The sequence below is a fragment of the Haliotis rufescens genome, unplaced genomic scaffold, assembly GCF_023055435.1.
Source record: "Haliotis rufescens isolate VD_foot unplaced genomic scaffold, xgHalRufe1.0.p SCAF_3, whole genome shotgun sequence".
Classification (NCBI taxonomy): Eukaryota; Metazoa; Mollusca; class Gastropoda; order Lepetellida; family Haliotidae; genus Haliotis; species Haliotis rufescens.
Genome location: NW_025964001.1, coordinates 44,011,238 through 44,035,169, shown reverse-complemented (window position 1 = coordinate 44,035,169; position 23,932 = coordinate 44,011,238). Strand labels below are relative to the sequence as shown.

Sequence of the window (23,932 nt, the reverse complement as noted above, 5' to 3'; positions counted from 1 at the left end):
GATTGCCATGAATTATTTTGCAGCTAAAAAAGATGTTCTCCTTAGTAGTGTAGGGAAGGGAAGTCCTTAGTGTACAACACGTTTCACTTGTATTTACGATGACACAGGTACTAATGATACTGCTGCTTGTTTGAATCAAGGAAGATCAATGTAATTTGATTGGACGGCTATTTTTAGCATTGTGCCATGGAAACCAGCCTCAAAGCGAACATAAGGTGACAAATGGAACCAGGTGATATAGCATAATAGAATGGAGATGATATTAGTTGTATATTCAATATGTTGAAGATGAAATGGTGTGTCACATCATATCCTTTATTTCTTTTCTTTCAAGAATTACAATATCTCATCAATTTGTGTTGAAGACCAGAGCTTAAACCAATCAATCTAAACCATACAATGTACTGATCATTCACTCAGTAGACTGTGAAGCCTGTGAACTTGTCCACCACTGACACTGAAGTTTTACAGCAACATGCTGCAATGAAGACAAGACACATGAAACCCCGCCCGATCTTGTGGCAGTCCCTGTTATGTACACCGGAGACAGATCTTGCAATGACTTCTCAGCTCACAAGACCTGCAAAACAAAGACAGCATACAGAGATTATTAATGCTGACCAACGGAGTAACTTGGTCAGAGGGGTATTTTATAACATGTCTTACAAATTGTAGTGAAGAATCTCTGCAGAAGATAGGTGTAGGAAGGCAAAGAACCATTTGACTAGCACTGTCAGATCCTAGCTATTGAAATATTTGTGTACATTGTCAAGTTAAACCCCACCCCACAATTCATATTCTTTTTAATAAAAGTGAAAATAGAAAATAAAATCCTGAATCAGCCTCAGATTTGTCATTCAAAAAAATACTGCCACACCTTTCTTTTTCTTTCATTGCTTTTTTCCTGTACAACCCTATGACAACAGCTTTAAGATGTGACTTTCAAATAACACTCACATCTATCTTCATGTCTCTAACTATGAGTTCCAGCTTAACTTCAAAGATAAAAAAACACCAGAATGTTTCTTGTAAACCATCTTTCAGACAAGTGTAACTTACCTAAATAATCATCCATAAGAGTTCCAATTGCGAACTGAAAAGACAAAATAGTTTAGGTCAGATATGTCTGTTTATTCAACTGTACTCAAACAATTCTAAATAACAACATTTGATAAATTATGCAAAGCACAGAACATGAGTATGCTACTTTGAAAAAAAATGTATGGAAAGGCAGCTAAATTGGCAATTATCAGGCACAAAAGCATCAGTCATGCCTGCAATGAATGAGAAGTACAGTGAGCCAATGGGTGATGAGGTTGTACAGTTATTGTCACACCTTAGTCAACTGTATGCAAACAAACCACTCCCAGCCACAATTTCCGTCGAGTGCTGGGGATCTGTTTAACCTCCTCAACCCAATCTAACATTTTAAAATCTAGGTGAAATACAATGTATATTTTACTCACAATGTCCTTAGCGTCAACTCTTGTGCCAACAATCTTGATTCTGATTTCATCGTCTTGCTGAATCACAATATCCTGATAAAGAACACAACAGATGTCAGTGAGTGGGTCTTAGACAACAGATGTGAGTCAGTGGGTTTTACACAACAGATGTGAGTGAGTGGGTTTTACACAACAGATGTGAGTGAGTCTTACACAACAGATGTGAGTGAGTGGGTCTTACACAACAGAAGTGAGTGAGTGGGTCTTACACAACAGATGTGAGTGAGTGGGTCTTACACAACAGATGTGAATGAGTGGGTCTTACACAACAGATGTAAGTGAGTGGGTCTTACACAACAGATGTAAGTGAGTGGGTCTTACACAACAGATGTCAGTTAGTGGGTCTTACACAACAGATGTCAGTGAGTGAATCTTACACAACAGATGTGAGTCAGTGGGTCTTACACAACAGATGTGAGTCAGTGGGTCTTACACAACAGATGTCAGTGAGTGGGTCTTACACAACAGATGTCAGTGAGTGGGTCTTACACAACAGATGTCAGTGAGTGGGTCTTACACAACGGATGTGAGTGAGTCTTACACAACAGATGTGAGTGGGTCTTACACAACAGATGTCAGTGAGTGGGTCTTACACAACAGATGTCAGTGAGTGGGTCTTACACAACAGATGTCAGGGAGTGGGTCTTACACAACGGATGTGAGTGAGTCTTACACAACAGATGTGAGTGGGTCTTACACAACAGATGTCAGTGAGTGGGTCTTACACACCAGATGTCAGTGAGTGGGTCTTACACACCAGATGTCAGTGAGTGGGTCTTACACAACAGATGTCAGGGAGTGGGTCTTACACAACGGATGTGAGTGAGTCTTACACAACAGATGTGAGTGGGTCTTACACAACAGATGTCAGTGAGTGGGTCTTACACAACAGATGTCAGTGAGTGGGTCTTACACAACAGATGTCAGGGAGTGGGTCTTACACAACAGATGTCAGTGAGTGGGTCTTACACACCAGATGTCAGTGAGTGGGTCTTACACAACAGATGTCAGGGAGTGGGTCTTACACAACGGATGTGAGTGAGTCTTACACAACAGATGTGAGTGGGTCTTACACAACAGATGTCAGTGAGTGGGTCTTACACACCAGATGTCAGTGAGTGGGTCTTACACACCAGATGTCAGTGAGTGGGTCTTACACAACGGATGTCAGTGAGTGGGTCTTACACAACAGATGTCAGGGAGTGGGTCTTACACAACAGATGTCAGTGAGTGGGTCTTACACACCAGATGTCAGTGAGTGGGTCTTACACAACAGATGTCAGTGAGTGGGTCTTACACAACAGATGTCAGTGAGTGGGTCTTACACAACGGATGTCAGTGAGTGGGTCTTACACAACAGATGTCAGTGAGTGGGTCTTACACAACAGATGTCAGTGAGTGGGTCTTACACAACAGTGGCTACATTACAACTACATCATGATGAAATCCTTCTCTGTAAACAAACCAAAACCTGGCATCAAAGGTACTGATAGTATATGTACCAAGGATATGAATGAGATAATGTCATCACATGTGGTCAATCATAAACTTTGACATTAACCATTTTCCTTTTAGATATCTCCTTTCACTACAACACTGTACAAGGCTGATCTACTACACCTTTAACCAAATCAGTATTTACTTCTTTTAAAATTTGTTTTGGAGACAGTGTTTACAAACCCGTGACATACTGCCATCATGGGCCTTGACATCATGCTGAATGATTTATTTTGTTTGTGAGTACACTACAGCTACAGCATGGCATTCTGAAAATAATCAATCTTGGACCAGAAAACTAGTGGCCAATAGCATGAACAGTCATCCATCCCATTGGGGTACAAGGGTACAGTGACACACAATCAGCTTGTTCACACATACACACACACAATAAATGTCTCTTGTGATAAACACAAGGTCCTAATTTTTCCCTGGAATCCCTGCTAATATTCGAGTAAATTAGGCCCAATGGCTACCCCGTTGACAAAATTATCAATTTGCGCATCTATGTTTAAAACCATAATAAGTCAAAATTCTAAAGTCTACCTTTGTGTCAATTTGTGTCTCTTCTCTACATAGTGGAAATAAAATGTCTGGTTTTGACTCGTATGTACTTGTTTCATATGTTTGAAAGGAAAAGAAAAAATTTAGGAGTAATTTCTGTTTACAACAAAGCACATTAATGATTAAAAGGACAACAAGCTGCCATTTGCTGTTTTGACAAGAGGTGTCTTTGTGTACACAGTTTGAATTACAAACCAAATATATGAGATCAGCTTTCTTCACAAAATTATTTCATAGCAAATTAAGGCATAGTGAGTGAGTATGGTTTGATGCCACTTTTAGCAATATTAGAGCAATATCACCAGAAATGGGCTTCACACATTGTACCCACGTCAGGAATCGGACACAGGTCTTTGGCGTGACGAGCAAACGCTTTAACCACTAGGCTACCCGACTGCCCATAGTCTTATGTATTATCTAAAACATCAGAATTATTAACATAATTCAAAAGATCACAGTTATTTTGCATTTGGGTATATTTGTGGAAATATGCACCATACCAAAGTGTGTAAACCAAGGAGGATTCCAGGTCAGAATATATGTCCCCAGCAGTCTATACCGGTCAGAAGAGGTGTCTAAAGGGATCGGAAGGTCAGCCTCAAACACTTAGGTGATTGCATGTCATTGTATCGATGTGTGCATCGATGCTCATGATGTCAATCACATGATTGTTTGGTGCAGACTCGATTATTTCTTCATATAGCTGAAGTAATGCTCAATGCGGGGGTCAGGTAACAAACAGTGAAGGAAGGGAGATAACTCCTAAATCTCTTCCCTTGTACATTCTGTCATCTGTCAAGGATTTATCATATTGACCAGTTTATTTCATACCTCATCCTTTGTTTTGTAGCAAGGTGGATTTGAATTTGGGTCAAACTCCATGTCTGCAGGAATAGACTGAAAAGAGACAAAGATCCATGAAATCAACATCAATCATGACAAGACCATCATCAAATGTTATCTTCAACTACAGGGGATATCGAGGGACAGGGAGCTCATACGCAGTGTTTGAAATGATACTAAAACCCAACAAGACAATTGGGCAGGTGACCCATAAATGTTGCCGGCCCATCTTCAAAGTTACCTGCCCCCATTCAGACATAATCATGATAATAAATATTGAAAGTTTGCAAAAAATGAGAGACAAAGAAATAATGCATACAATCACTTGAGAATCTGTTCAGGGTGTTATAATAAAACTGAACTTGTAAGTAGTCTTAATTTTATCAGCCAGACATCCTGACAGGTGGAGGAAACTTTCATGTAGCTCGACATAAGTTACCAGAGTGCAGGTGGACAGGCAGTTATTATAGACACGGCTCATATTGCTTGTAACTTACATGTCTGGAGATGAAGCAGGATAGGGGGCCAATTTCAGTGAAGAGCCCAACCTGAAAAACAGATATTACATTTCGGTAAGATGTGGTGACCATTGAAACTTATCAGATCTTTATCAGATAAATATATATGTCAAGCCTAGGTGCCTATAATAGGGTGAAACATTAAAGTACTCTATGGATACAAGTATTTGTTGGTAGGTCATGTATTGATACAAACTGATACAGATCAGATATATGTTGGCAGGTCATGTACTGATACAAACTGATACAGATATATGTTGTCAGGTCATGTACCGATACAAACTGATTCAGATATATGTTGGCAGGTCATGTATCGATACAAAGTGGTCTGAGTATTTGTCGGTAAGTCGTAGGTTTCAACTTGCTCAAGAAACTGCTTTATCAATTCACTGAAATGAACTAAATATATTTAGTCATGTAAGCATGGTAAGTAGGGCTACTATTCATTTCCTTTTGATGGAAATATTTGCACATATTTATCAACTTTTCATGTATCATTTGTCATAAGACAACCTTACTCTCAAGATATGTAACATAATGCAACAGAGTATATCGTAACCAAAGTTACATGCAACTTACAACCAAAACACCTCAGTGACCTGAGCATGTCTGCAGTATGTTTAGACTGGCAATATACTTTCATTAGTGATGCCTAGGAACCAAGACTGCATATTTCGCCTGAGTGAATGTCAGGATGTAAGTCACATCAAAAAGTACCTTCTGTTGTGCATTACTAAAAAAAATCCTTACAAGGATTCCTGTGTCACCATGTAACCTGTTTACTTCAGTCTCACTCACCTTGTTGACCTGTGTGACAACAGCATCCAACACCTCCCCCTTGAAGGGGCGGAACACAATAGCTTTGTACTTGATGGGGTACAGAACAAATCCTGCACTGGGCTGGATCATCCCAGCTCCAATATTGTCTATCGTCGTAACTGCGATGACGAAGCCATATCTGAAAAGTAGTCAGTGAGAGCATAAAGAGAAATGGAGAGGTTTTTCACTTCTTAAAAATGAAATTTATTATCATCGCAATCATTACCTTTATCATGTTTATGAAAGAAGGTGAAACAGTTTCTGATTTTCAATATGTCCCTCAGTCTATTTATTGAACATGATGTGTTATATATACACACTGTATATAGACCAAATGTATTCTTCTTCACACACCTATCATGCTATACTCAAATGGCACACCTGAACACTAAGTATCTTTATAAACACATATAATGGGTAAATATGGCACATACTTCCCTGTACATGTCCCTTCTACTTCAGTGAAGAGTTTCTGCTTGACAATGTTGAGGAGATTCGGACCAAAATATCTGGGATGCAACAAGATTTCATGCTCTAGAGAAACCTGAAATGGAAAACAGTTCTTTTTAAGTTCAGTGATTGCCATAAAAATGTGCATTGCAACAGTTCAAACACTAGTAACACACACACATCATCATGATCAAGTATAGACAATTTCTTGCCACCTGTTCATCATCAGAATTAAAGGAAGCTCAACAAAAGGGGGGCTTGGACCCATGAAAAAATCCTGGTTTTTTTTAGCAATAATAGCAAATTGTTCCTCTGTCCATATTTTCCTTGACTATTTCAAGGTAATAATTGGTAATGGATCACCTGAGCAATAAATATTCAAATCAATCTGAAGCTCTGCCAACAAAGACCCTGCAAAACATAACAGCTTTCTTTGCGTTGATTTGAATTCAGAAGACAAAATTATATTTGTGAGTCATATTGTAATTAGATCTAGCCGAGATCTTCATTTCCAAAAAACGCTCTTGATCAAGTCGAAACATTTGTTAAATAACAATGATTCTCCGTTGTATTACTCATAAGTTCAAAGAGACTGCATGAAGAGTAAGTTAGAAACTAGAAGTAGAACGCCATCTCAATATCTGGATGTATTGTGTACCATCCGCGAAACACATTGATAACCTTCTATCGCCGGCCACAAGCAGGTTCTCACAAATACCAACAACAATCGAGGGAATACGAAAATAAATATTTACGTGATAAAACATTGTGTTCTTTCAAGAGTCAAAGAAACACAACGACGGCATGAGCGGAACCGGAAAATTCGACCTAACGCGAGTTCCGGTAGTAAAATCCGGATAAATGAGATATTCTCTTTCAATATAATGTCGTGCTATTACATTCTACCACATGTATATTTGAAAGTTTAACAAGTGTATATATGAATGTTTGACTTTGGTACGACTTTGTTTATTTCAAATACGGCAGAAGCACGCAAATGTTCTAATTTGGATTTTATCGGTTAATGACAGTCCGAAAAACTAAGTTCGATAACTCTAATTTACTCAAAAGTATCCCCAACATGCAGTCAGGTATTTTGGGGGTAAGCTTGACATAACACCGCGATCATGTTTTTTTCTTTTTGAGATACAAAACAGAAAGGCTTAAGCAACTACGATTACTATTCAGTAAATCAGTACAATGGTGTAAACTAGAAAGACAGGATTATGTACGATATCAACTAGCCTGGCCTCCAGGTGGGCCCTTGCACTCAACAGGCTCAGTGTTTTTATTTTCAATATAAGGTCAGATCAACCAAGAGGTCAGTCGCGCATTATTAAACATATCCATATACAATTAACAAGTATGTTTTATGTTTCAGGGCTTGCTGCGAACTTTGGTGGCCAAAGCTAAGTTTTCTCACACCCAAAATGTTTGCCAGCATTGCAGAAAGACAATTGGTCGGTAGGTGGAAGAATAAATTGAATCCTAGTCATTATGTGGAAAATTCAGTCCAAAGGGGTGGTCAGTTGAACCATATTGCACAAGCCTGACTAATAAATGGGACATGTCCAGAGCTTCAGATAACTTTTTGAGCAATTGAGTTTTTGCTCGAAGGTTTCTATTTTAAATGTGTTATTACATTTTTCATTGGGTAACCAATATCTTTTTCACTCATCTATTTATCACTCAGTTGGGTTTTTCCCAAAATGAGTAAACATTTTAAGAATTAAAAAAAAATATTATAATGTTTTGGATGTATATAAGGGTTCTAACAATAGGCTTGACTCAGAAAGTAAATTAGCTCGTAATTGTGTTTTGGAAATAGCTCGATTGAACGCATGTTGAAAAAGCTTCATTGGGTATTTACGCATGCTGTTTTTATACTTTTGAGTTTTTCATTTAATGCATGCGTTTCTGTGTGCAAGTTAATTGAAAGTAATTGGGTTTTGAATAATTTTGGAGGGTATTTTACGCAAATATGCAGCTTATCTGTAGGTCTGCATGTCTTAACCAAATGGCACTGGCAGTGCTAAGACCAATGAAGAGTGACACCTTAGTATTTGCATAATCTAGCTGAAGTTACCATATCGCCCAATCCATTCAACATTCATTTTAAAATTTTCATTAATGTCACTACTGGGTCTATGGATCATCCCATAAGAAAAGTCTACAATTTTGTGCTGTAGGATGTTCAGCACATTTCTAACACATCTATCAATAGGTACATGATATACCAATATCTTCTTTTACCACTTACCTCCAAATATGTTATTTCTTTGAATGTGAAATTTGAATAACAGTTCCAGTTCGAAAACAAGAACCAGTATGGGTGTGGAAATAAAGACAGCATTCCTCTTCAAAACAACATTGGTTTCTGTTTTTTATCTTTAATGAAAGTTCAGTTTCAATAAAATAAAGCAAACATACAATTAGATAGTTGATTGTATCCCAATTGAATAGAACGATGCTCATGGTGGCAATCACTTGATTGTCTGGTCCAGACTCGATTATTTACAGACCGCCGTCATATAGTTGGAATATTGCTGAGTGCGGCGTAAAACGACAAACCAAACCAAAAAACCAATTGCGTGGAACGATGCTCATGATGTCAATCACTGGATTGTCTGGTCCAGACTCGATTATTTACAGATCATATAGCTTGAACATTGCTGTGTGCGGCGTTAAATAACAAATAAATAAACAAACAAACATAACTAGGTAGATTTGCATCATTTTACCAGTGTGGAAAATGGACATAACTCAGTCGGTGTTGAGCTGACAATCCAAAGGTTGCAGATTATCAGTAAAACTGGTTACTTGCCTCAGTGATGTATATGGCCTTACAAGAAATGGTAGGGCTGAATTCTAAAGCTATGGTTATGATGTGTATCAATCAAGCAGTTTAAGAATACCATAATGACACAATGACAACTGACAATACCAACGTGTCTGACATGGCCCTAGTAACGACATTAGACGGACAGAAAGTAAGTAGCCATGGTCGGGGAGCCATGGAGCAAGGCCCTCTTACAAATGCCAACTTTCAAAGGCCCACTGTCACACTGACACTTATAACTGTCTTGGATACAGAAACATATTACCAAATGTAACTTTCATGCCTCTTATTGTTTGTTTTATTTCAGAAGACACCTGAGCTCCACCACACGATTGCTTGGCGTCTTTGAGCCGGATAACTTGGTACGGACACTGATAAGAACAGTAATAGTAACAACAGCTTTGATAACACACAACATCAACATAGACGTTTTTTGTCTCAGTTATTGAGAATTTAACATACATTTAACACTTACTTTAAGTTGCTGGGCAAAGCAAACACATCTTGAATTACCTCCTTCATATCAAAATTTGACTTTTGGTATTTAACCAAACACCAAAAGGAAAATGATTTGATTTTATGCCAGAAGCAGCAATGTAGCATGGTATAAAACCCTTAAGAGGGACACAGAAAAAACATGTACCCTGAGTAATACTTGCAGGCGGGATACATTGTCAGTTGTACTAGGATCACTAGGTACATGGGGTTTTAGGCTTCCCACATTAGGTTACATACAAGCCGGAGACAGTCCAGTTTTATTTCTTGCTTTGTAGGTTTTCTAGACAGTTGTGCAGGAGGCAGGAAATGTCATGTTGGAATTAAGGTCATTTACCAATAGAGATTTCATCGTAAGGTTAAATGGGGCACAGGTGTCCCAGTCGTCTAAGGCACCACAATCCGCTGTGTAAAAATTGCATCTAGTAAATGTGCCACAAACCTATGGTCTGGTGTTTGAATCCTAGTTAATCCTGATTATGTTTCTGGGTTTGTCAACACCATACCCATGCTCGTGGGTTTCACCAGAGTGGTAAATGTCTGAGACTTGCATCATTTCGGCTTTTTTCCCACTTCAAGCTGACATGCTCTGATGTAACTGATATACTGTTCAAAGTGACGTTTAACTCAATAATTCACTCGTAAGGTAATAAGAATCTCAACATACGATCTTCCCAAGGCATGTCCAGTTTCCACCCTTGCCCAACTAGGCTGGAATTTCTGGGTTCAGTTATGCCCCTTCTATGTCCCTCCTGTTGACCAATCCGATTCCACCTCTTATATCACTTGCATTTGCTTCAAACAAAATGGAGGTGCCTAGTCAAGACAATCTGATAGATGATCAAGATCTATATTTTAATAAAACAGGTTTTACCCTGCGAAGTGCATCAACTCACTTGAGCACCTTGGAAAAAAACCATGAAAATATTTGGAATATATCTGTCAACGCCAAGTTGGCAGTACACATGCTTTGAAAATCCTTCAGTTGATCAAAATTCTGCACTTTGAAATCCATGTTCTAATGCGATTATGACTGGACTATGCATAGACTTGTCAGTGCAGCCAAAATTTAACTCCGGAATTCCAGGTTGGTTCGGCAAGGGTGGAAACTTGACTTACAGTCAGTTAGCGCCCTTGCCTGGGGAAGATGAAGAAAACAGGATATCATGTGTTGATTTTGTCAAGATAGACAACTACATGCAGTAACGGGTTCAAGAATGCCTGCCCTTTCTTTGAAATGAAAGGAGGCTTTCACGTTTCCCCCAATTTGATAACAAGTTTCTACCTGCAGACACCAGGCCCTGCCATCCCTGAATATGAAGCTTTGAATGTGAGGATGAGGGGCTACGACTTTGCCTTGTTGGAGTCCTTTGCTAAATATGTCCACAACCAGGCAACCCAGCTGGGTATCGACACTGACATGTGAGTTGGACATCAGCCGTAGATACTTGACAGATCAAGTGCCAAGGAACGTTCAGTGGTTTTCAAGATAACTTCTGAAACACAAGTCAGGGAAACTAAGGAATAAGATTTAATATGTATCAGATGTATAGTCATTAATTTGTAATGTCAATTTGTATGAATTGTTTCATAATTACTTAACACAGTACATACAGTACTTAATAAATAAACCACAAGTGGGAGTTGTTTATCGTACAGTAAAACACTGCAGGGAGAATAAACCATGAGGGGCACAGACCCAAGTGGTTTATTCTTTCTGCAGTGTTTTATTGTACGACAAACATGATAGACACAATGACGTGGGTCGTTTATTTCTTACATGAGATATCACCATATTGTATTGCCACTTTAAGGATACTCTCTAGACTGCCTCTGTGGTCTAGTGGTAGAGCATCCGCACAGAGAGCGGAGGTCCGGGGTTTAATCCCTGGCCACAGCATACCAAAAGACATTAAAAGAATGTACTTGTTGTTACTCTGATTGGCGTTTGGCATAAAGGGGCCAAAACAAGAACTGGTCGGCTCGGAGTCAGTATACTGTGTCTGAGTGGGTTATTCATGTTAAACTGTGGCATGGTATCTCAGTGGGTTTAGCACTATAAAATCGGCATCAGTCCAGATGATTACAAGCAGCCACACACACGTTCACAAGGTAGAATAGGTCTTCAGCAACCCATGCTTGCCGTAAAAGGTGACTATGCTTGTAGTAAGAGGCGACTAACAGGATTGGGTGGTCAGGCCTGTTGACTTGGTTGATGCATGTCATCTTATCCCAATTGCATGCATTGATGCTCATGATGTCAGTCACTGGTTTGTCTGGTCCAGACTCGATTATTTACAGACTGTCGTCATATAGCTGGAATATTGCTGAGTGCGGCGTTAAACAACAAACAACAACCAACCATTGTGTTAGTAACGTCACATTGCATTCTACAGGTGGCCCTCACCATCAAAGGCAACACACATTGAAACGTATGTGCCCAATTCTAAGGTAATCCAGCACACATATGACTTGAGGACGTACGAGAGGACAGTACAGGTGAGACTTCCGGGTTATCATCGAATTAATAACCAGATCGTATATAAAACCAGTAACATATTTCAAACATTGCATTATTTTAGAGACTATGGGTTAGACATGTTAGAGGCTTTTGATGCACTAATGTATTGAAAATAATGGCCCTCCCCTAATGCTTGACATATTTTGGGATGACCCTCCCAATGTCCTTGTACACTTCTTTCGTGACCAACCCTGAAAAGACAAAATGTAATAGCACTTTACATATTATTATGAAATGCCCATTATTTTCATGACCCTCCCCAAAAATGTGTATTACTTTTTATGCCCTAACCTGGAGACTGTCATATTTTTTTGTCGCCTTTCCCTTATTCCCTCTGACCCCCTATAGTAAATGACCGGTCCCTTATTGGAATTTGTGATGCTGATTTTAACATTTCTGATCAGTGATATCTAGTTTGATTACAATCTGCAAGGTGGAAGTCTTCAAAGTTAACTGCTGGCTGTCTGTTTTAGTTACAAGATGTCCCTTCAACAATGCTGCCTATATTTCTCGACATAATCCGTAGCCATTTGCCGATGGGTGTAAACATCACCCTGAAAGAGGTATGTAACTCATTTGCATTGGCTACAGTATTCATAATCTAAATGCTAAATACCAATACTGTGTATTTAAACAAGGTTGTTAAAATTGTAAAATGAATGGAAGTATTTACTGCAATATGTTTGTTTGAAAAATATGATTAAATTGGATTTTATGCCTGGAAGTCTTTGACACTTTTAACTGTGTATGAATACTTTTCTTGATAAGTATCTTTTTTATTCTCAATCCCAAATTTTAAAAATGTGCCATTTGGCTTGACCAAATGAATTCCACCTTAATTAAATACTAATCTGATATTTATCAAAACAACTTCAATTCACTTGGGTTTATTTGCACACTATGTGAACCCAAACCAGTTCAGTTATCACTCATGACATCATCCATTGTGTCATGACGTCATATTCTAGAGTGACATCATGTCAGTCTCACAACTATGACAACTTTGAGAGTTCTGTTGAGAGAGTGCTTCTGAAAATTACTGAAAACCTCTGTATTTTAGTGTTGATAAACCTTATTTTTGAAGATTTGCAGGATTTATTGAGTATTCGATGCCCAGACATTTTAACATTGGAAACCTCCAGCGGGTTGCAAAGGAGATTTCAAAACATCGAATACAGAATAAAGCTAGCAAATCCAAAACCACAAAATGTTTATATCCTAATTCTTTGGTAGGGTTAAAGCCCTATGGGGCCCAGGTTTAAATACACAGGCAACTTAATTGTATCAGTGAGTCAGTCTGTGATGTAGCTGATTGTACTTTTTGACAAGATTATTTGCCACAATAGGTCACAACTGTAAGTTGTCTGCCATTTTGTTTCAAAAACACTTACTTATCTTTTAGCCTGATGTGGAAGAGGAGAATGATCGCTATGTTCCTGATAAACGTCTGAAGGATTTGTATGCAGAAGTTGATGCCATTCAGAAGGCCAGAGACGAGAGAAGGAAGAAATAAGATGACATGTGTGATTAGGATTTGTTATGCAAAGGACTGCTCTTTGATCTGGAGTGTTTTATCACAGGATCAGCAGATTGCCAATACGACGAGTCAATAGAGGCATCAATGTTTGGATGTTAGAAAGGTCCAGTTCTATCAAAATCCAATCTTTTACTCCACTGCCATATCTGTATGTGTCGGTCCTTAGCCAATGAGATGTCAGCTTTCTAAAACAATTTGGCTTCATTGCTTTACCACATCAATTCAGAAATTGCACTCCTTTCAGTGTGTAGATGCCATGCTTCAGGGTGTACAAATGTCCATAATATGATGGCATGGCCGTTTGTATTTAAATTTTGGAACTACATGTATCTGTTTAAGAAGATGCAGAAATCAGATATGCTTGTCTGAATACATCACCCACTTGCCCTAAGAATTTAGAAGCCGAGACACTGATATGCTGATTGGAAAGTTCACCTGACACAACTTATAGAGCTGACCTCAGATCTTCACTCAGAGGCATGGTGTTGGAGTAAAAGGTCTGATATATTGAGAAAGCTCTTTTAGCAGTTTTACCAGTTGTTGCATCTAAAGTTTGATCGTCTTGGACAGCTAAAGAGAGCCTTCAAGTATTGAGTACAAAAGTACAGGGCATCTGTCAGAGCACACGATCACCTTGAGGACTCTGTACAAGCGTGTTGATGCATTGCCTGAAACGTGTATCATCACTATCATTAGGGAATTGTTTCTTTGAGTTTTGTACGCATGTGATGTGTGAGAAAATAAACTCAATTGTCTCTGTACTTCCTGCAGCGAGGCAGCATATATTTGGTACTTAAGGCCTTGTGAAGTGTCTCAAAGTGTTAGTTCTCACCAGACAGTACATGAAACAGGCAGCTGTCTTTATAAGACACTACAATACAAACACATTAACAACATAACTTTCAGAAAAGGGTATTCTTGCAGAAGCAAAGGATGAGCTGTAGCAACGATCATGGCTGCTGTTCTTGGATTACCATACACAGCTGTAGATGCTACAAAACACACACTTTATCTAAATATATTTTCAAATTTGTATTGATCATTGTCTGTCTGACCATTGGTGCCACCATTTTGAACCAAGTGTGCATGACACCATAGCAATGTTGCATTAAGGGTAAGAAATATCAGATACTCGGAATAGGCACACGAAAGGCTGATGACCTTGGTCAGTCAATGTCTTAGCTGTTTGAAAATCTGCATGTTAAATCAACACAATCTCGGATTCATACCATGAGATCTGTCCGTGTCCTACTGCCTCATACAAGGGACAGTCAGTCATTCACTGTAACATGTGTCAGGTCGGCTTCACCTGCTCGCATGTTGGTAGAAATGACTACTGACAAATCGCTGAAACTACTGGTATGACAAGTTAGGGGGACACAGGTCTGCTCCCAGAGGGTGCTCCACATAACGGTCTGTCCATTGCAGTGGAGGAAACTCATACAAACTCATCTTGTTTTCAATTTTGGCCCATTTTGGGGTTATATGTTTAATAGCACACATGAAGAAAAAACTATAGGTGTTATAATCCATACCTTTTATTATTGAAAATATACATACATTTACAGGTTCAGAAGCAGGTATCTACACAATAACAGGACAGCATGTGGTTACTTGTAAAATGCTTAGATCCATGATACTTTGTGTGGTGAATCTTGCTTTGTTGACCTGTCTCATTACAATCAGAGGTTTTACTCTGATAATATACCTCTGTATGAAGATCTGAGGACTTCTCCATGAGAGGTCAAATCAGGAGAACCCTGACCACCCAATTCTGACTGAAGGATGCGTGGGTTCTTGAGCGAATCATGTCATCTTTCGAAAACAATTAGTCTTCATCATTTCTTTACTACCTCCAATCGGGAATTTCAATCTTAGCAAAGAAAATTGTCACAGAGGACAAACATACGGAACTTTCTGACAGCACTTGAAATACAGAAATCAGATCTACTCGTCTGAACGCTCTCTTGTACCAATAATTTAGAAGCCTCAATGCTGATTGGCTGATTAGAATGTTCACCTATTGTGACCTCCTTTGGAGGTGACGTCAGATCTTCACACAGAGGTATTATATCAGTGTAAAGGATCTGATTTTAATGAGACTGGATTTGAATGACTACAGTGAATAATAAAGAAACATTGTATATATATATCACAATCTAAAATAGAATTCTCCCAGCTCTTGTATAATGGCATGATATGTCAATGTGACTGTACAATTTGTCACAGATCATAGACCAGCCACAGATATATATCCTACATGTCACAACGCAATATTGGGACACTGAAACAGTAGTTTCTACATGAGATGCAATCATGGATTTGTATCTGTAAAACACCTATAACGCTTTAAGTTATACAACAACCTGTTAGTGTCGGTAAATGAACAATATTTTAAAATGGACGGTTCACTGTACAATAATTAATGTATATCACGTATATGTTACAAACATGGACTCAAATTCCTGAGTAGCAAGATGAATATGATTTTAATCTTAAGTGAATTACAAACAGAAATTTCAAAATGTCTCCTGCATGTGCTTTTAAATGCAAGTCACCTTTGCAAAAGCCATAACATTAGCTAGTTCTGTGATAACATAACATGGCAAAACAATTTTACTCTGATTTCTATTGAGAATTGCTTCAGACTTGGGCCTAAATATCAGCTTCTGAGCAGCAGGTCCAGACGAGTTCCTTCCCATTCAATCACATGTTCTGGCCTGAATGTACCCAGACCTGTAGTGCTTCTAAACAACCCCGAAATGTATGACCTTGACATTGCCTTCCTCCTCTTCCTCCTGTAACAGTAAAACATCAGATTCAGTCAGTGCTGTGAAACATTAATTGTGATACTTGTAGTACTGAAAGAGAGGATTTATTCACCCAAAGTAATAAATAACGAGGTAGTGTAGTGGTCCCAGTGGTGTTTAGTCCAGGATATATACCAATCTCATGTTCATGGGTTCAAATCTCATAGATGGCACTGATTATGAATCTTGGTTTGCACAATCCACATTCTTGTGTGTTTCATCAAAGTGATAAATGTTTACAACCTCCATCACTTTGGGAATTCCTCCGCCATTTAGCTTACACATGATATACCTAAAATACTGTTCAAATTCACCATGTATACTGTTCATACAGACAGATACTTACTTCATGATCATGACTTGTTCTGTGTCCTGAAAAAATAGCAGATTTTAGCAGTTAATTTACCTATTATAGAATTCATAAAGCAAGAGAACTGGTTGTGGTAAGGTGATAGATTACTATCTGACCACAAAACCTAGTGACGTACACTGAGTATATATTCCACTTTTATTGTGTTGAGGCACGTGCGAGATGTACACCCTTCACAGTAGGTGAACCAACTGACCTTGATCTTGTCTTCTTGGAGGCTGGTCCATCAGAGCAGCTGTGTAGTCATGGATGAGGTCTCCATCAATCTCATATTCTCCATCAGGAGGCTGGTACCTGTACACACAGATCAACTGTCTTAAAACATTTATACACCAAAATATTGAACCAAGAGGTGCAATCGGACATTTTCACTGAGCATAAAAACTTTTGCTTTACAGTGATACGAAAGTTCAATTATTCTGTTGTAACAACAACTGTCACCAAGCTGATGTCTGTCCACCTGGGATCAGTTTACCTACATTTTTCTTCATTTTACTCAATTATAATGACTGGGTAATATGAAGAATACCGCTCACCATGCTCTGGACCAAATTATGTCACTCAGCATTTATGATCCATAATTCTACAACTTGTAGCTCTTTAGACGGCCTCTGTGGTCTAAAGGTAGAGCGTCTGCCCAGAGAACAGAATGTTGGGGGCTCAACAATCACCAGCTAAGTCATGCCAAAAGACATTCAAAGATGGTACTTATTGTTACCCTGTCTTGCATTCGACATTAAGGGTCTAAAACAAGAGCTGGTTGGCTCGGAGTCATTATATTGTGTCTGAGTAGGATATCCATGTAAACTGTGGCATGGTATCTCAGTTGGGCAGCACTATAAAATCGGCAAGCAGCCACACACATGTGCATACACGTCGCTATATAAGTGCAGTAAATCTTGAATGCAACGTTAAACCCAATTTCAACTCAACACACTTTGTAGTTCTTTAGTATATTCTCTCAATTTATAGTGGTGAAAACATGATTAACAGAAACAAGGACAAAATAAAATCATCCCTGACTGGTTGAAGGACATGGGGAGGCTGCCTTCTTACCCATTGACAGATCCATTTCTGTGTCTCTGGGAGTCGATGTAGCGGTGGGAGCGGGAGGACGAGGATGCTTGTTGCCGGTAGTACTCACTCTGCCATGGGTGCTGCCTCGACCGTGGCAGCTAGAAACACAATGAATCAAATGCACAATTGTTTACTGAAAGAAATGAAATTAACGTGTCACCATATTAATGTGAGAGACGACCCTGAGCCTAAACTGTGTTTTGAAACATATCTGGGTAGACCACCTTTGAACTTTAAAAACTATTCAGTAAATGATAACACCACGACTGTAGACTTAGATTTCCTTGATATACAATGGGGTGATAGCAGTCTGATTGTCTAGTAATGTTTGTTTTCTTCACAAAATTAATTTTTCACATTTGACATGTGATCTAATGTAATGGCAGGGAATTTCAAATATGGCATATTTAAGTGAGAAAAGTCAGGTCATTAAAGTCAGACTAACATTAAACAGGTTCCAAGTATTGTTACATGAGTCAGAGCAATTCTTTGATTGTAATTCATTGGAATGTATTCACTACAGCTGGTGCTACTCTACTGGACATTTTCACTGCACTGATGAGCAATGTTCTGCTTTTAATTAAAAGATTATTTGACAAGGTTACCTAGAACAAAGACACCATCATACACGTTTGGTGACAGTCATAACTGCTTGATCAACATGTGTAAACAAACTGACCACACTTGACATGTGTAAATGGTGTGTCATTGTTTCTGGAATGTGCAGTGAACCTGATATGACAATAAACTTCAATATGTCAGGACACAAATGGGTCATTTTATTAATGCGAGCAATTGAGACTTGCATTTTCCAGATTAATGTCATGCTTGCATTAATTTCATGATTTAAACTGTAAATTTTACAGTACTCAGTATACTCCAGCCATCAACTATAAACCATAAATAGTTCTCAAATTCTGAATCATATCTGCCAATGGCATCCCACTTACATGATTTCCACTTTGTCGAATAACTACATTCCTGCGAAGATTGCAAACACATCAGAACTCCATCGGTTAATCTGATGGAAGCCATGGAGAGGAAACACACTATTTCAACTTTTGATAGATGGTGGAGAATAATTAACAATATATAAACAGAATTCAAACCTGATCAAGGAGATTCTCGTGGTCCTGGCGAGGATTGTGGTCACCATTGTAATAACCATCATCTAATGACAGCTCCTCATCCAAACCATCAAAGGAATCTGAAATCACAAGCACATGTAGCCCTCACGACTGTAGCAGTGGCTCTCCACAACACACCCCTTTCAGTTCTATTAGTTATGTGTAAACATTTCTAAGACAAAATAACCATGATAAGCCCCTTGACATCACCTCTGGGAATTAGGGGTGGGATGAGTCCAAATTTACTGCCTGGGTACCTAAACCCCTATTACCCGACCCTACCGGGGTACCCACTGTAGGTCGCAAGAGATGGGTACAAAATCTCTGAATGGGAATAGTTTGACCGTAGCCCTGGCAAAATGTATTTAGATACACGTATAAAACAATCTGGTCATGTATCCACTGAAGTTGACTGAAGCTTTGTATTCATTCAAAAACTTAAAATTAAAAGGGAATGCATGCATAGTCAGAAAGACATGGAAACATTAGTGACTTGTAGTGTAACCATGGAGTTCTAGATCATGTTAGTCATGAAACAATATATCACATGATTAACCACGGGTCCGGGTAGTCCTGTGGGTACCCAGGTCCGACTCAGTACCCGCGTTTCCAATCCAAGCCCTACAGGGAATAGTGCAATCCCTATTGCTTTCGAGTTACACATTTTATAAACTACATTGTGAAGATTCCGAGTTGGGTTTAATGATGCCTTATACAACACTACCATCATATCACAGTGTGACAGCTTAACGTGGAAACAACCCCATACTCGGCCATAGTGATGCAGGTGCTAGACCACTTTGGTAAAAACACGAACACAGGTATGAAGTCAGCAGACCATGGATAAGACAGCCCTAATCTGGGATTCAAACCCTTGACCATTGGATCCTGTCACAGTTAAAGTATGTGATTCGACAAATCAACTTGCAGCACCCTGGACCACCTTTGTGAAGATGTACCTGTAGACTCACCTGTCAGTGTTTGAAATAAAAAGCCATTGCCTTGTGCCATCTGGACCCACAGACTTCTGAGCCCACTTTACAAAGCGATCTCAGCGCTAAGATGATCGTAACTCCAATACTTTAACATAGGCTTACGATAATCATAGCACTAAGATGGCTGTGTGCAAGAAGACCCAGAAGGTGCAGTCCCTGACTAAACTCTTCCGGCCCTCACTTAAGCAAATGCAAATAAATTGACACATATATTAACCGCAGGACATAAGGACACAAATTTGAAACTATGGGCACAACTCGAGATCTAGCTGCCACGGGCCTACAGGAAGGCGAATATTTCGAACACTGCCATTACACCCATGTGAGAACCCTGCTTACCAAGTGACTCCGAGTCCACCTGTTCTGCCTTCCTCTTTGCGACCTCTGCAAGAGCTGTCTCCCCTTTGTCCAGGGCCATGTGGTGGATGTCCTGTAACATACAAACACATGGGGGTAAATAGGTTTCAAATTCAGCTTCATGATGGAATAGATGTGACACCTCCCTCTCCAGATAAAGGTTCCAAACTCACCATAAACAAATCCCTGGCCCCGATATCAACAGCTAACAGGAAGGCCTTGTCAAACCGAGCATACCTGCAATGACATGCAATACTTCAAAAGGCCTTTTATTTTGATATTGGCTTTAGAAATATATAAATGGTCTAAGAAAAATATAATCGACTTTTAACAACATGTTCAGTGATGTTTGGGGAGACTCTGTTTCATGATGTATTTTATAGCTTTCAAAGGAAGATAAGGATTGCCTTATTCGTAGTGAAGCACAATAAATGTACACTTGTGGCATAAAATAGAGACAATACCAGGAAGTTAATAAGCTATGGTGCAGCTCAAGAATAATGAGAAAAATGGTTCCGGGTCGGAGTTTGCAGATCAGGGTCATTTGGGGAAACTGGAAACACACATATTTCATGGAAGTTGAAGTATAGGCCTTGATCTTTTGTTTAGGATCAACTACATTAAATTTTGAGCCCATCCTTTAGAAACCCAACTTATAAAATAAAGGGCCTAATTACAAACCAAATACATGAGATCAGATTTCTTCACAAAATTATTTCATTTCAAATTAAGGCATAGTGAGTGAGTATGGTTTTACGCTGCTTTTTGCAATATTCCAGCAATATCACGGTGGAGGACACCAGAAATGGGCTTCACACATTGTACCCATGTAGGGAAACAAACCCGAGCGTTCAACGACTAGGCTGCCCCACCACCATAACACCAATAGATGTACAAGTTACCTGAGCAAGTAATGAAAGAAGCGTCTAGCTAGTCTGCTGATGGGGTCTCTGTACTCCAGTATAGTCACTTCAGATATAGCTGGTTTAGGTGCATAGAATGTACCAAGTGTGGCTTCAAGCTGAGCTGCAAGATAAACACAATGATTAACATCTAAAGTTTGCCACTTAGGCATACAAGGTCATTCTAACATTCTTAGTGTATGATACACATACATACAAGGTCATTCTAACATTCTTAGTGTATGATACACATACATACAAGGTCATTCTAACATTCTGTGTGTATACATACACAGCCAAAGTCTGGTAATCCGGACAGTACCATTCCCAAAGAAATACATAGGATCAAGAAGTTTCCAGACTAAAGAATCCCAAAAGAAGGGTCACACACTTTTCCGAAATCTTTATCACTTTTTCAAGATGTTTACCACTCTTGCCAGATATTTTCCGATTTTCCAAGATGATAACCACTAGGGCTTGGATGAGTCCAAATTTACTACCTAGGTACCTAATGCCCTATTACCCGACACGACCCGGGTACCCAATGCCCTATTACCCGACACGACCCGGGTACCCAATGCCCTATTACACGACACGACCCGGGTACCTAATGCCCTATTACCCGACACGACCCGGGTACCCAATGCCCTATTACCAGACACGACCCGGGTACCCAATGCCCTATTACCCGACACGACCCGGGTACCCAACGCCCTATTACCCGACACGACCCGGGTACCCAATGCCCTATTACTCGACACGACCCGGGTACCAAATGCCCTATTACCCGACACGACCCGGGTACCTAATGCCCTATTACCCGACACGACCCGGGTACCCAATGTAGGTTTCAAGAGTTGGGTACATATTGTCCAATCTCTACCTTCTCTGTCAGCATTGAGGGGCATCCGCAGGAGGTTGTTGACTATGGTAGACAGACAGGAGTAGCACGTGTGACCGTCCGTGTCCCAGTTCAGACTTGACAACACACCCACAGCCTGCACACATCACAAACACACCGCATGACAACAAGGACATTCAACTGGGCAAAGGAAACACATGATAAAAAATTGTATGGCATTTCGGGAATGTGTATTGCAATATGTATTGTGCTGTATTGGGAGATAAAGTGTTTGACAGTGATTGACACTGGTTGTACATGCAGATCCTATTTTCTACACACTAAAGTAAATTTTACTCAGCATGATCAGTAGCCGCCATATTGTTGTTATGGATACAGGACAGATAACAACAATAAAAAAAAATCACTTCCCCATTTCAAACATTTTGTCAATTTTGAAGGGAAACATCATTTGTGAATTAATTTCTTGTTGGTTGGTTGGTTTCTTGTTTAATGCCATACTCAGCAATATTCAAGCTATATGACGCGGTCTGTAAATAATCAAGTCTGGTACAGAATCCAGTGATTGATATCATGAGCATCGATCCACGCAATTGGGATTGATGACATGCATCAACCAAGTCAGCAAGTCTGACCACCCGATAGCTTTTTCCCTTTCTTAAGCAAAATATGGTCCTTTGTGCCTTATCTTGAACTGGGTAGCCATCCAAGTTTAGCACTGTACCTCATCAATCTGTTTATGCTTGAGATACTCTCTGACCAGCTCAAGGGGAGATAATCTCTCCCGACTCACAACTCCGAGGTGGAAGAGCAAAACAGCAGGGGGACCCCTGGAACATAGACATGGATGTACGTTCTGACCACATCATAATGAAGCACAAACAAATCATTCTCAAATGTTCCTTTATGCCGCAGTCAGCAATATTCCATCTATGACAAAGAATCATGGAAATAAACAAACCTGGACCAGACAAACCAGTGGCTTACATCATGAGCAACTATCCATGCCATCAGGTCACGGTGACACACAAACAACCAGATCACAAAACATAACAGTTTAGCAGGCCCTTGCAACAAGCATGGGATACTGGGGACCTATTCTGCCTCAGAAGCCTTAGTCTATTAAGCAGCTTATTTCCCATTACTTGAAATACAACAGAGTTTTTCCTCATGCATCATCTTTATAAATTGGAAAACATGTGGTGGCAGGCTCCAATCTCTATACATATGTACATAGCTTTTAGTCAAGATTTATTAGTAAGTAGTAAGGTTGTATGAGCTTGTTGAAATCTTAACTAATTATCATGATTATTTTATTACGATATTCACATTATAAGAACATATTATTAGTAATAGTTATGTTAGAATATTAGTAATGTTTTGTACTTTAGTATTTTATACCTTAAACATTCATTCCATAGCTCTGTAACTTTAAGTAAGCTTACTCTCAGTTTAACCTCCACTAATTGTCACACTGCATGCTTTTAACTTACAGCACTCTCTGCCACAGCGCTCCCTGGGCAAGTCTATTGTCCCCTTGATATGCCAAGCTGACCCTAACTACAACCTCATTGTTTCTATATTACATTTTAAAAATCAGTTGCTACTCTACTTCTCAAGGAAGGACATATGTCATACTTGTGTATATTTATTGCCATGATCTTGAATCACAGTTTCTCATGTGAGGTTTTGAATGTGAGGACATTCATTCATACTTAAGGTTAGTTGATTATGTATTTTATGATGTTGTCTATATGGATAATTTCTAAAAATAGGATATATTGTGGATTGCATTCTTGATTTGATTTATTAGAAACATAATGTATCTTGTTATATATATAATT

At 39.2% G+C, this 23,932-nt stretch overlaps 3 protein-coding genes across 3 annotated transcripts in view; 1 reads left to right on the top strand and 2 right to left on the bottom strand.

The window, feature by feature from the left end:
• Positions 1–294: 294 nt before the first annotated feature.
• Positions 295–7,042, bottom strand: LOC124124087 (DNA-directed RNA polymerase II subunit RPB7). The gene is made up of 8 exons (XM_046487211.2): positions 6,952–7,042; positions 6,181–6,290; positions 5,726–5,885; positions 4,907–4,957; positions 4,398–4,463; positions 1,467–1,538; positions 1,060–1,093; positions 295–580 (listed from the first exon to the last, which is right to left on the bottom strand). Exons 1-8 carry the CDS (start codon positions 6,961–6,963, stop codon positions 567–569), a joined length of 519 nt encoding a protein of 172 aa, XP_046343167.1. The 5' UTR covers positions 6,964–7,042; the 3' UTR covers positions 295–566.
• Positions 7,043–7,227: 185 nt separating this feature from the next.
• Positions 7,228–14,347, top strand: LOC124124078 (39S ribosomal protein L48, mitochondrial-like). Its single transcript, XM_046487200.2, has 7 exons — positions 7,228–7,298; positions 7,578–7,660; positions 9,343–9,397; positions 10,822–10,952; positions 11,927–12,029; positions 12,525–12,614; positions 13,454–14,347. Exons 1-7 carry the CDS (start codon positions 7,278–7,280, stop codon positions 13,562–13,564), a joined length of 594 nt encoding a protein of 197 aa, XP_046343156.1. The 5' UTR covers positions 7,228–7,277; the 3' UTR covers positions 13,565–14,347.
• Positions 14,348–15,110: 763 nt separating this feature from the next.
• Positions 15,111–23,932, bottom strand: part of LOC124124057 (WD repeat-containing and planar cell polarity effector protein fritz homolog) — a 35,106-nt gene continuing 26,284 nt past the window's right edge. The window contains exons 19-28 of the mRNA XM_046487180.2: positions 22,813–22,918; positions 22,110–22,224; positions 21,227–21,350; positions 20,498–20,561; positions 20,307–20,397; positions 18,955–19,052; positions 17,825–17,943; positions 16,965–17,062; positions 16,745–16,770; positions 15,111–16,386 (exon numbers count right to left, since the gene is read on the bottom strand). Of these exons, the coding sequence (XP_046343136.2) occupies positions 16,336–16,386; positions 16,745–16,770; positions 16,965–17,062; positions 17,825–17,943; positions 18,955–19,052; positions 20,307–20,397; positions 20,498–20,561; positions 21,227–21,350; positions 22,110–22,224; positions 22,813–22,918 (892 nt within the window). The 3' untranslated portion in view covers positions 15,111–16,335. The remainder of the gene's footprint in view (positions 16,387–16,744; positions 16,771–16,964; positions 17,063–17,824; positions 17,944–18,954; positions 19,053–20,306; positions 20,398–20,497; positions 20,562–21,226; positions 21,351–22,109; positions 22,225–22,812; positions 22,919–23,932) is intronic.